This window comes from Nerophis ophidion, linkage group LG27 (assembly GCF_033978795.1).
Source record: "Nerophis ophidion isolate RoL-2023_Sa linkage group LG27, RoL_Noph_v1.0, whole genome shotgun sequence".
Classification (NCBI taxonomy): domain Eukaryota; kingdom Metazoa; phylum Chordata; class Actinopteri; order Syngnathiformes; family Syngnathidae; genus Nerophis; species Nerophis ophidion.
In genome coordinates, this window is record NC_084637.1 from 36,678,970 (window position 1) to 36,691,977 (window position 13,008).

Here is a 13,008-nt window from a genome sequence, read left to right on the forward strand (position 1 = left end):
ACGCCGCACCAATCCGCCTGTCGATCTCACGATCCACTCTTCCCCCACTAGTGAACAAGACTCCTAGGTACTTGAACTCCTCCACTTGGGGCAGGGTCTCCCCCCCAACCCGGAGATGGCACTCCACCCTTTTCTGGGAGAGAACCATGGACTCGGATTTAGAGGTGCTGATTCTCATTCCGGCCGCTTCACACTGTGACTCACGCTATATATATATATATATATATATATATATATATATACACACACACACACACACGTATATATACATATATATATATACATACGTATAAATGTATATACATACATGCATATATATGTATATACACATGTTCGTCTTTCGTTTTCGAAGATGATGAGACCCATCCTAGCACAGAATGACCGGCTGCAGAGAGGGCAGGTTATGGCTGGGGGGTGGCTGGCTGAGAGGGAGGAACAGTCCCTGGTCTTGCGGAGCTGTCGCTTCTGTTCGGCTTTATGGATGCGTTTTTCCTCAAAGTCTGCTACACCATGTAAGACTGCAGAGCGCCAGTTTGAGCGGTGTTGGGCATCGGCTTCCCAGGTGTCTGGGTCCAGACCACAGCCCTTGAGACTGGTCTTTAGGGTGTCCTTAAAGCGTTGCCGCTCTCTGCCGCGTGAGCGCTTTCCATGGTGCAGTTCACCGTACAGAAGCATTTTTGGTAGGCGTTCGTTTGACATACGGCAGACATGGCCAGCCCATCTCAGCTGGGAACGCTTGAAGATGGCATAGATGCTCTCCATCTCTGCCCTGTGAAGGACCTCAGTGTCTGGGATCTTGTCCTGCCACCTGATGTTGAGCAGCCTCCTGAGGGATCTCATGTGGAAGGCGTTGAGTTGTTTAGCATGCCGGCTGTATACAGTCCAGGTCTCACAGGCATACAGCAGGGCGGGTAGGACAACAGCACGGTAGACCTTAAGTTTGGTCCGTAGGCTGAGCCCTCTGCGCTCCCAGGCAGAACTGCGGAGTCGGCCGAATGCAGCACTTCCATGCGCTATCCTATGCATGACTTCCTCGTCGATGTTGCCAATGCGTGACAAGGTGCTACCCAGGTAGACAAACTTTTCAACAGCTTTAAGATATTCACCATTCACGCTGACGAGGGGCTCACTTTACGGGTCTCCAGGAGCAGGTTGATGTACCACCTCTGTTTTCTTTGAACTGATGGTTAGTCCGAAGTCTGAGCATGCTGTGGCGAAGTTGTTCATACACAGTTGCCTTTCCAGCTCGTTGGAAGCATTCAGGACAAAGTCGTCCGGAAAAAGGAAGTCGCGAACCTTGGTGGTCTGTATTTTTGTCTTTGCCTGGAGTCGTCGCAGATTAAACAGCTTGCCATCAGTACGGTAGCGCAGGTCTATCCCCATGTCCCCAGACTGGAAAGCATCTGTCAGCATGGCTGAGAACATCATGCTAAACAGAGTGGGTGCCAGAACACAACCTTGTTTGACACCTTTTTCCGCATGGAAAGGCTCAGCTGATGCGCCGTTGTCCTGGACTTGTGACTGCATTCCATCATGGAATTCACGGACCATGTTAATGAAGATGTTTGAGCAGCCAAACTTGGCCATAGTCTTCCAGAGGCCCGCTCGGCTGACAGTGTGTATGTAAATACATACATATAAATATGTGTATATACATATATATACACACACAGACACACATACATACATACATACATATATATACATGTGTATATATATATATATATATATATATATAATATATAGCAGCTCCTCTCTGAGCTGCTACCTTACCGTGGTAGAGGAGTTTGCGTGTCCCAATGATCCTAGGAGCTATGTTGTCTGGGGGTTTTCATGCCCCCTGGTAGGGTCTCCCAAGACAAACAGGTCCTAGGTGAGTGATCAGACAAAGAGCAGCTCAAAGACTTCAATGGAATTACAACGAAATGAACCCAGATTTCCCTCGCCCGGACGTGGGTCACCGGGGCCCCGCTCTGGAGCCAGGCCCGGAGTTGGGGCACGATGGCGAGCGCCTGGTGGTCGGGCCTGTTCCCATGGGGCCCGGCCGGGCACAGCCCGAAGAGGCAACGTGGGTCATCCCTCCAATGGGCTCACCACTCATAGGAGGGGCCATAGAGGTCGGGTGCATTGTGAGCTGGGCGGCAGCCGAAGGCAGGGCACTTGGCGGTCCGATCCTCGGCTACAGAAGCTAGCTCTTGGGACGTGGAACGTCACCTCACTGGGGGGGAAGGAGCCTGAGCTAGTGCGCGAGGTAGAGAAGTTCCGGCTGGATATAGTCGGACTCACCTCGACGCACAGCAAGGGCTCTGGAACCAGTTCTCTCGAGAGGGACTGGACCCTCTTCCACTCTGGCGTTGCCGGCAGTGAGAGGCGACGGGCTGGGGTGGCAATTCTGGTTGCCCCCCGGCTCAAAGCCTGTACGTTTGAGTTCAACCCAGTGGACGAGAGGGTAGCTTCCCTTCGCCTTCGGGTGGGGGGACGGATCCTGACTGTTGTTTGTGCTTACGCACCAAACAGCAGTTCAGAATACCCACCCTTTTTGGGTACACTCGAGGGAGTACTGGAAAGTGCTCCTCCGGGTGATTCCCTTGTCCTACTGGGAGACTTCAACGCTCATGTTGGCAACGACAGTGAAACCTGGAGAGGCGTGATTGGGAAGAATGGTCGCCCGGATCTAAACCCGAGTGGTGTTTTGTTATTGGACTTTTGTGCTCGTCACAGTTTGTCGATAACAAACACCATGTTCAAACATAAGGGTGTCCATATGTGCACTTGGCACCAGGACACCCTAGGCCGCAGCTCCATGATCGACTTTGTAGTTGTGTCATCGGATTTGCGGCCTTATGTTTTGGACACTCGGGTGAAGAGAGGGGCGGAGCTTTCTACCGATCACCACCTGGTGGTGAGTTGGCTGCGATGGTGGGGGAGGATGCCGGACAGACCTGGCAGGCCCAAGCGCATTGTGAGGGTCTGCTGGGAACGTCTGGCAGAGTCTCCTGTCAGAGAGAGTTTCAATTCACACCTCCGGGAGAACTTTGAACATGTCACGAGGGAGGTGCGGGACATTGAGTCCGAGTGGACCATGTTCCGAACCTCTATTGTAGAGGCGGCTGATTGGAGCTGTGGCCGCAAGGTTGTTGGTGCCTGTCGTGGCGGTAATCCCAGAACCCGTTGGTGGACACCAGCAGTGAGGGATGCCGTCAAGCTGAAGAAGGAGTCCTATCGGGTTCTTTTGGCTCATAGGACTCCGGAGGCAGTGGACGGGTACCGACGGGCCAAGCGGTGTGCAGCTTTAGCGGTCGCGGAGGCAAAAACTCGGACATGGGAAGAGTTCGGGGAAGCCATGGAAAACGACTTCCGGACGGCTTCGAAGCGATTCTGGACCACCATACGGCGCCTCAGGAAGGGGAAGCAGTGCACTATCAACACCGTGTATGGTGCGGATGGTGTTCTGCTGACTTCGACTGCGGATGTTGTGGATCGGTGGAGGGAATACTTCGAAGACCTCCTCAATCCCACCAACACGTCTTTCTTTGAGGAAGCGGTGCCTGGGGAATCTGTAGTGGACTCTCCTATTTCTGGGGCTGAGGTCGCTGAGGTAGTTAAAAAGCTCCTCGGCGGCAAGGCCCCGGGGGTGGATGAGATCCGCCCGGAGTTCCTTAAGGCTCTGGATGCTGTGGGGCTGTCTTGGTTGACAAGACTCTGCAGCATCGCGTGGACATCGGGGGCGGTACCTCTGGATTGGCAGACCGGGGTGGTGGTCCCTCTCTTTAAGAAGGGGGACCGGAGGGTGTGTTCCAACTATCGTGGGATCACACTCCTCAGCCTTCCCGGTAAGGTTTATTCAGGTGTACTGGAGAGGAGGCTTCGCCGGATAGTCGAACCTCGGATTCAGGAGGAACAGTGTGGTTTTCGTCCTGGTCGTGGAACTGTGGACCAGCTCTATACTCTCGGCAGGGTTCTTGAGGGTGCATGGGAGTTTGCCCAACCAGTCTACATGTGCTTTGTGGACTTGGAGAAGGCATTCGACCGTGTCCCTCGGGAAGTCCTGTGGGGAGTGCTCAGAGAGTATGGGGTATCGGAATGTCTTATTGTGGCAGTCCGCTCCCTGTATGATCAGTGTCAGAGCTTGGTCCGCATTGCTGGCAGTAAGTCGGACACGTTTCCAGTGAAGGTTGGACTCCGCCAAGGCTGTCCTTTGTCACCGATTCTGTTCATAACTTTTATGGACAGAATTTCTAGGCGCAGTCAAGGCGTTGAGGGGTTCCGGTTTGGTGGCCACGGGATTAGGTCTCTGCTTTTTGCAGATGATGTAGTCCTGATGGCTTCATCTGGCCGGGATCTTCAGCTCTCACTGGATCGGTTCGCAGCCGAGTGTGAAGCGACTGGAATGAGAATCAGCACCTCCAAGTCCGAGTCCATGGTTCTCGCCCGGAAAAGGGTGGAGTGCCATCTCCGGGTTGGGGAGGAGACCCTGCCCCAAGTGGAGGAGTTCAAGTACCTAGGAGTCTTGTTCACGAGTGGGGGAAGAGTGGATCGTGAGATCGACAGGCGGATCGGTGCGGCGTCTTCAGTAATGCGGACGTTGTATCGATCCGTTGTGGTGAAGAAGGAGCTGAGCCGGAAGGCAAAGCTCTCAATTTACCGGTCGATCTACGTTCCCATCCTCACCTATGGTCATGAGCTTTGGGTCATGACCGAAAGGATAAGATCACGGGTACAAGCGGCCGAAATGAGTTTCCTCCGCCGGGTGGCGGGGCTCTCCCTTAGAGATAGGGTGAGAAGCTCTGCCATCCGGGAGGAGCTCAACGTAAAGCCGCTGCTCCTCCACATCGAGAGGAGCCAGATGAGGTGGTTCGGGCATCTGGTCAGGATGCCACCCGAACGCCTCCCTAGGGATGTGTTTAGGGCACGTCCAGCTGGTAGGAGGCCACGGGGAAGACCCAGGAACCGTTGGAAAGACTATGTCTCCCGGCTGGCCTGGGAACGCCTCGGGATCCCCCGGGAAGAGCTAGACGAAGTGGCTGGAGATAGAGAAGTCTGGGCTTCCCTGCTTAGGCTGCTGCCCCCGCGACCCGACCTCGGATAAGCGGAAGATGATGGATGGATGGATGGATATAATATATATAAAATGTGTGTATATATATGTATTTAATACGTATATATATATATATATATATATATATATATATATATATATATATACACACACACACACACACATTATATATATATGTAATAAATACATATATATACACACATTATATATATATATATATATATATATATATATATATATATATATATATATATATATATATATATATACACACAGATATATGTATGTATATGTATTTTATAAATATGTGTATATAAAAATATATACACATACATGTTCGGTCAGGAAAAACCATCCCTACAAGCCTGTTTCGCAGGTTACCCTGCTCTTTAACAAATACGACAGTATTGAGCACTTTCTAACGGATAAACCACAGTAACCTCGGCTATACATATATATTTATACATACATATATATAGTCTAGTACCCACACTCTTATACTATAAAGCCACGCCGTTGTAACACGTGGCTTGACATTGTCTTGCTGAAATAAGCATATGTTGCTCCAAAACCTGTATGTACAGTACATATACACGCATATATATATCCATATATATATATATATATATATATATATATATATACATATATAGAAACGTGTGTGTTATACACACAGACACTTTTTGTACCGCTTATCCCGTTTGGGGTCGCGGGGGTACTGGAGCCTATCCCAGTTGCATTGTGGCGGAAGGTGGGGTACAACCTGGAAAAGTCGCGACCTCATCGCAGGACCAACACAGATAGACAGACAACATTCACCCATATATACACATGTTTATAAAATAAAATAAAACATCTTAAAAATAAATCAAAATTTATATAGCCCCCACATGATTTACATTTTCAGTGTGCAGCTCTCAGTGGAAAAAGTTTGGACAGCCCTTGGTTAGGTATTAGCAGTTTCACTCTACCAGGAACTCACAGATAAGGGAAATACATAACTGTTGTTGTTTTACATTATGATTGTGGATGATGGGCAAAATTCCAAAAGAGTGCAGTTTTACTTTAAAGCATGAGATAGCAATAAATATTCCCAGGAGGTAAGAGTCTTGCTGTGGAGTGGCCCAATTGGCCCTGGTGAGGTAAAGGGGGATGAATGGTAAATGAGGGGGTCGGGCGAGGTGAGACTTTCTCTGCTGTACCTGAGTGTCTCTCTCTCCTGTCAGTAACCTGTTGTTGGTTATATCTTTCTGGTCCTTGTCTGCCGCCGTGCACCTAGCGTTAACCAGCTGACACACACAACAGGCAAGACGTCAACATAGCATGTGGAGGAGTCGAGAGAGAGAGAGAGAGAGAGAGAGAGAGAAAGAAGGAGAGAGAACGGGACAAAGGTCGGTGCACGGGAGGAAGGGTGTCGTGAGAAGAGCGGCGGGTGAAAGGTGAGAAGACCTGACCCGCGGTAGGGGTCACTGTGTGGGGGAGTGATGGTGATCCAGCCGAGCTGTAGAGAGTTACCATGCATGGTGTGCACAGTGCTTTTTTTTACACCACAAGTTTCAAAATAACTAGACATGAGACACACTGCAGAGATAGGTCAATATCTACAAGCATGAAACTGTGTAAACCTAAGTTTATAGTTTTTGCTGCTGAAGAGAAGAGTGTGTTCAAGGGAAACTATACTTTTTGGCAGTTTAGCCTATCATTCACAATTTTTACATAAGACAAGAACACGTTCTTCCTTTTTTGTTTTACACATTCTAACTTGTAAATAAAGGTTAGCAAAAGTCAGCTAACAATGGAGCCGATAGGAGTAGCACTATTACGCCAATAAAGCGCTTTAAAAACATCAAAAAACCTTCATCATCATTTTAAAAACATGCTGTAAATATATATGTATTGTAAAGGCCTACTGAAATTAGATTTTCTTATTCAAACGGGGATAGCAGGTCCATTCTATGTGCCATACTTGATCATTTTGCGATATTGCCAAATTTTTGCTGAAAGGATTTAGTAGAGAACATCAACGATAAAGTTCGCAACTTTTGGTCGCTAATAAAAATGCCTTGCCTCTACCGGAAGTAGCAGACGATGTGCGCGTGACGTCACGGGTTGTAGGGCTCCTCACATCCTCACATTGTTTATAATCATAGCCACCAGCAGCAAGTGAAATCCGGACCGAGAAAGCGACGAGTTCGCCATTAATTTGAGCGAGGATGAAAGATTCGTGGATGAGGAAAATCAGAGTGAATCACAAAAAAAAAGAAAAGGTGACGGCTCCAGGCGACGGCAGTGTGAGCGATTCAGATGTTATTAGACACATTTACTAGGATAATTCTGGGAAATCCCTTATCTGCTTATTGTGTTTATAGTGTTTTAGTGAGATTATAAAGTCATACCTGAAAGTCAAGAGGGCTGCGGTGAACGCCAGTGTCTCTGAGAGAAGCCAATGGAGGAGCCAAGATCACAGCTGCCTTTTAGACAGTTACAGGAGGAGGACGCATAATCCACTCAAGTCTCCGGTAAAAGCAGACTTAAAATCACAATTTTATCATCCAAAAACTTTCTGGTTAAACGTAGAGAAACATGTTCGCTTGACCGCTCTGTGTTAAAGCTTCACAACAACAAAGAAACACCGGCTGTGTTTTGGTTGCTAAAGGCAGCTGCAATCTACCGCTTTCCACCAACAGCATTCTTCTTTATAGTCTGCATTATTAATTGAACAAATTGCAAAAGATTCAGCAACACAGATGTCCAAATTAATGTGTAATCATGCGATGAATAGTGACAAATTTTAGCCGTAAGTGGTGCTGGGTTAATATGTCTGCTAAAACCCGAGACGTCACGAACACGCGTCATCATACGCGTCATCATTCCGCGACATTTTCAACAAAAAACTCTGCGGAAATTTAAAATTGTAATTTAGTAAACTAAACTGGCCGTATTGGCATGTGTTGTAATGTTAAAATTTCATCATTGATGTATAAACTATCAGACTGCGTGGTCCGTAGTAGTGGGTTTCCGTAGGCCTTTGAAGGCACATTCATAATTACATGTATTTTTGACATATTTTGCTCATTTTAAGTATTATAATTATGGCAGACTTCTTTGGGATAAATTATGATCCAAAACCTTATACAGTATTTTGGATCGTGAATATAAGGACAATGAGCTACAAGTTTTAGAAGCTGTGAGCCAAACAGATTCAGTTTTAGAAAAAAAAAGGGAAAATGGGTTATTCTTGTATAGCGCTTTTCTATCTTTTTTTTAAGGAACTTAAAGCACTTTGACGTACAAAACAGTAAGCATCATTTTGCAGTATTGCTAAGTGCTAAACAAGAAATACAAACTGGTCTCCCATATTTTCTCGTTTAGATGAAGAGTTAATTATAACCCACACACACACCAGGGTAAAAAAAAAAAAGTCCAAATTAAATGTCAAAGTTGATCAACTTCTCGGTTTATGACCACATCCTACTATCCAGGAATTATTTATAATCTAGAATTAACTTTCACCAACTCAGAGGAGATGCAGCAGCTCAATATGTTAATATAGCAGCATAAGCTGGTTAGCTCTCCGTGATCATGGCGATGCTAAAAATGTGTTAGCGCCTATAATAACAATATCACTAATACTTGGTCAATATCCAGGTCACGACATGTAAATGGAGTGTTGGTGGTGGTTTTTAGATGTTTTTTTGAGGGTTTTATGGGCGCAATAGTTTACTCGAATTAGCTGTATTGTTAGTAGCCATGTAGTTACCGCATTTTTAGACTTAAGGTTAAAAAAATAAAAGCATAATTGTTTTTGTCTTACATAGGGATTGTGAATCACAGGCAAAATTCCAAAAAAGGTGCAGTTCCCTTTTAAAATCTAAATAAGAGTTTCGATAGCTATATCCGAGTGGATCAGGAACAGTTTTTTTTTAATGAGCCATCAGGTTTCTGGCAATAACCTGCAAGGGAGTCAAGTGTGATTACCTTGCTGTTTTGCAGCAGTCGTGTCAGATGCTCAAAGCAATTGCTGTTGAGAAAGATGGCTTGTAGAACTGGTCTGTCTGAACACAGGAACATGTCCCTTATTGTGTCTGTAGACAGTGAAAGGTGGAGAAGGAAAACAAAACCCAGGCACAAGAAAAGAGTAAAAGAAAACACGATTAGGTTGTGAAAGCATGACGATTTAACAAAACTAAAAACATATTTTAATTAGATAATTGATATGCAATATGCGACATAATGACCGATAAATTCAATAACATTAATGAAATATCTCATAAACGCTGCGATCAGGCTTGATTAACTGTAACAAATCAAGGGCTCCCTTTCTCGTCTCCTACAGTGGGGCAAAAAAGTAATTAGTCAGCCACCGATTGTGCAAGTTCTCCCACTTAAAATGATGACAGACGTCTGTAATTATGATCATAGGTACACTTCAACTGTGAGACAGAATGTGAAAAAAAAATCCAGGAATTCACATTGTAGGAATTTTAAAGAATTTATTTGTAAATTATGGTGGAAAATAAGTATTTGGTTAACCATTCAAAGCTCTCACTGATGGAAGGAGGTTTAGGCTCAAAATCTCACGATACATGGCCCCATTCATTCCTTCCTTAACACGGATCAATCGTCCTGTCCCCTTAGCAGAAAAACAGCCCCAAAGCATGATGTTTCCACCCCCTTGCTTCACAGTAGGTATGGTGTTCTTGGGATGCAACTCAGTATTCTTCTTCCTCCAAACACGACGAGTTGAGTTTATATCAAAATGGATACATGGATGATACAGCAGAGGATTGGGAGAATGTCATGTGGTCAGATGAAACCAAAATAGAACTTTTTGGTATAAACTCAACTCGTCGTGTTTGGAGGAAGAAGAATACTGAGTTGCATCCCAAGAACACCATACCTACTGTGAAGCATGGGGGTGGAAACATCATTCTTTGGGGCTGTTTTTCTGCTAAGGGGACAGGACGATTGATCCGTGTTAAGGAAGGAATGAATGGGGCCATGTATCGTGAGATTCTCAGCCAAAACCTCCTTCCATCAGTGAGAGCTTTGAATGGTTGACCAAATACTTATTTTCCACCATATTTTACAAATACATTCTTTAAAATTCCTACAATGCGAATTCTTAGATTTTTTTTTTCACATTCTGTCTCTCACAGTTGAAGTGTACCTGTGATGAAAATTACAGACCTCTGTCATCAATTTAAGTGGGAGAACTTGCACAATCGCTGGCTGACTAAATACTTTTTGCCCCACTGTATATGCCTTGCTGTAAGCCTGTCAAAAACCTTCCCTGAGCTATTGCTGTGGGACTTCTTCACTGACTAAATTTCCATGCACTAAATATGTCAGATTTCCTAAATGTTTTTTTTATCTTGTATTTTCACACAGACATGTGAAGTCCCAGAGCCCATGCACTCTCTCTAATGCGACAATTGGTCATACGCTGTGTGCCTCCCGTACACTGTGGGGCTGGGGGCAGAGAAATGGACAGCTTTTCCGGTTGATCTATGACATCGCATCAAAACATTCTCACAAATGCAGAAACCCAGCCCAAACCTTGTTGTACCTGTCATTGGCACAGGTTACAATTACAAATATTAGGCCCCAATGGCTATGCTGATGTTAAATAGCAGACAGCAGAGATTGCGCCATGAACATGACACTACTACCAAGAAGGTCCTTTTGGAGTTGCTGGATGCGGGTCCGACGCAAAGACTGGTGGGAGAAAGTTGTTTTGAACGAATCTTCGGATGGAGAATGGAAAGAAAACTTTCGAATGTCTCGAAGCTTCAATATACTATGTGGATTGATAGAAGGAGTTTAAAGTCCAAAGGAAAGGACTTTAGTACAGATTGTCAAATCCACCTTTTTAAAAGTATTTCTTACATCCAGGTGCACACAAACTACAGTTAAAGTTTGGGGTATTTAAGTTATATTCTTTAGCTAAAAAAAAAAAAATTATATTAGCATCATACATTATATCGTAGCAGTAATAATTTCTGAAAAAAATTGCACGTCTTTCTGCTGTCTCTGCCTTATAATTAAGTATTTTAGTAAATAAAACCGCGGAAAACAAAATAATATATCTTCGTGGTAGTCAACCCCTCCAGATCAGACCACAGGATCTAGAACAGGGGTCTCACACTGGATGCAGAGTCTGGGTGAGGTTGGGCCGCAAACAAAGACTTCTTAAAAAAAATGTTGCATACTCCGCAGCATGTCCAGTTGTATAATGTTTCAAATTGTATTCCTTGTGCACTGCACCTTTCTCTGTGCAAATAAGACACGTCGGGGTGCCCCTGTCTCAACAAAGAAATATTGCATCTCCCACTTTTCCTGGAATTGTCTTTGCTCACCACTAACCTTTGTCTTCACTGCAGGCTTTGAAATAGACATGTTTGGGGTTGTGGAATATATTTGTATTTAGCCGACGCATGGAGAATAATGTTATTTCCGCAATGTGTGTCGTTCCGATTTTCCTCCCTACAGCAAAACGGTGGTCGGCGGATTATAGCCGGGAAAGTACCGGGATAGGGAGCGCAAAAAAGTGACGGCTCCCGTAGTGTTATCCGGCGTCATATAGAAATATATGTAGTACAGATGCGCGGATAGCCAATTATATCATCCGCATCCGCGGGGTTTGCTGCTAGCGGGGTGTATAAAATAGTCTGGAAGTGTCATGAATAGAAAGGATTATGGGTATTTGTTGTGTTGCGTTTATGTTGTGTTACTGTGAGGATGTTCTCCCGAAATGTGTTTGTCGTTCTTAATTGGTGTGGCTTCACAGCGTGGCGCATATTACTAAGAGTGTTAAAATTGTTTATATCACAACCATTAGTGTACTCTGTGTCAACCTGTATGCCTTGCAGTTGTGTGTGTGTTGCTGCGGAAGCCACACACAACATGATGCTGGACTGACAAGCAGATCGTACATGTTGTAGTAGGCGACAAAGCCAATGGCTTCATAGCACGCCCTAATACTTATTATCTGGGTGACTACCGGCAGTCATTCTAGAGAATGTTTGTGTCTCCTATTGTTTTCTTCGCTTTATATCACATGGGCCTTAAATGGCACTTTCAATGGCAAAGGATTCCGATCACAGAACCATGTATATCAAATATTTCCGGATGGTTCAACCGCCACCCGCCCGAATTGAATTAAAATCAATTTTTTCGTCATGTCAACCGCCCGACCCGTGGTCTCATCCGTGGACTCCGCGGATGAGACCGCAAACCGCGCAGCTCTAATATGTAGTGTTCATCGTGTAAGGGAATGCAAATTAAACAATAAAAAAGACAAATAACGGTTTGAATTGGTCCAGGTTATCGGGGACTATTATTACTGACGGACAGGTGTCGCTGTGCAACTGCAGCCAGGCACGTAACAAAACCCTTGTCTCGGTCGCTTTCACTCATTTGCCGCTTTTCCACTAATGCAGGGGTAGGCAACCCAGAACGTTGAAAGAGCCATTTTGGACCCAAATGACACAACGCTGTCAAGCGCCATTCATATAAAACTTGCGGGCCGCAATAACATTTAAGTTTCATATTATGGTGGGGGCCGCAAAATAACTTCTTGCGGGCCGCAATTGGGCCGAGTGTCTGAGGCCCCTGATCTAGAAGAAGGAGGGGTCAGCAGAGCCCAAGAAGGAGCCTCCTCATTAGCTAACGCGATATATCGTGAAGCGCGTGCATCGTGTGAACTTGTTTGCAGTAAAGCCAGGCTGCCAAACGCCCACCTGGAAAAACGGCAATACCCGCGCTTGCTGTTGCAGCATATACTGCTAAAAAGCTCCAAAATTAAGAAAACAGAGAAGAAAAGAAAGACGCTATAAGTCTAAAAAACTTTAAGACCAATGTCTTAGAAAAATACTTTTTATTTTTCTCTATGTTCTTGTTATGGGACATTCATCTTCTGCTGTTGCCATTTCTAATATAAAGTAGCG

General features: G+C 45.3%; 1 protein-coding gene across 2 annotated transcripts in view; it reads right to left on the reverse strand.

The window, feature by feature from the left end:
* The window catches only part of LOC133544370 (neurobeachin-like protein 1), a 154,622-nt gene that overhangs the window by 100,093 nt on the left and 41,521 nt on the right, over positions 1-13,008 (reverse strand). For both annotated transcript variants that reach the window (XM_061889607.1, XM_061889606.1), the window contains exons 11-12: positions 9,038-9,144; positions 6,262-6,348 (exon numbers count right to left, since the gene is read on the reverse strand). In XM_061889607.1, coding sequence (XP_061745591.1) covers positions 6,262-6,348; positions 9,038-9,144 — 194 coding nt within the window. The remainder of the gene's footprint in view (positions 1-6,261; positions 6,349-9,037; positions 9,145-13,008) is intronic.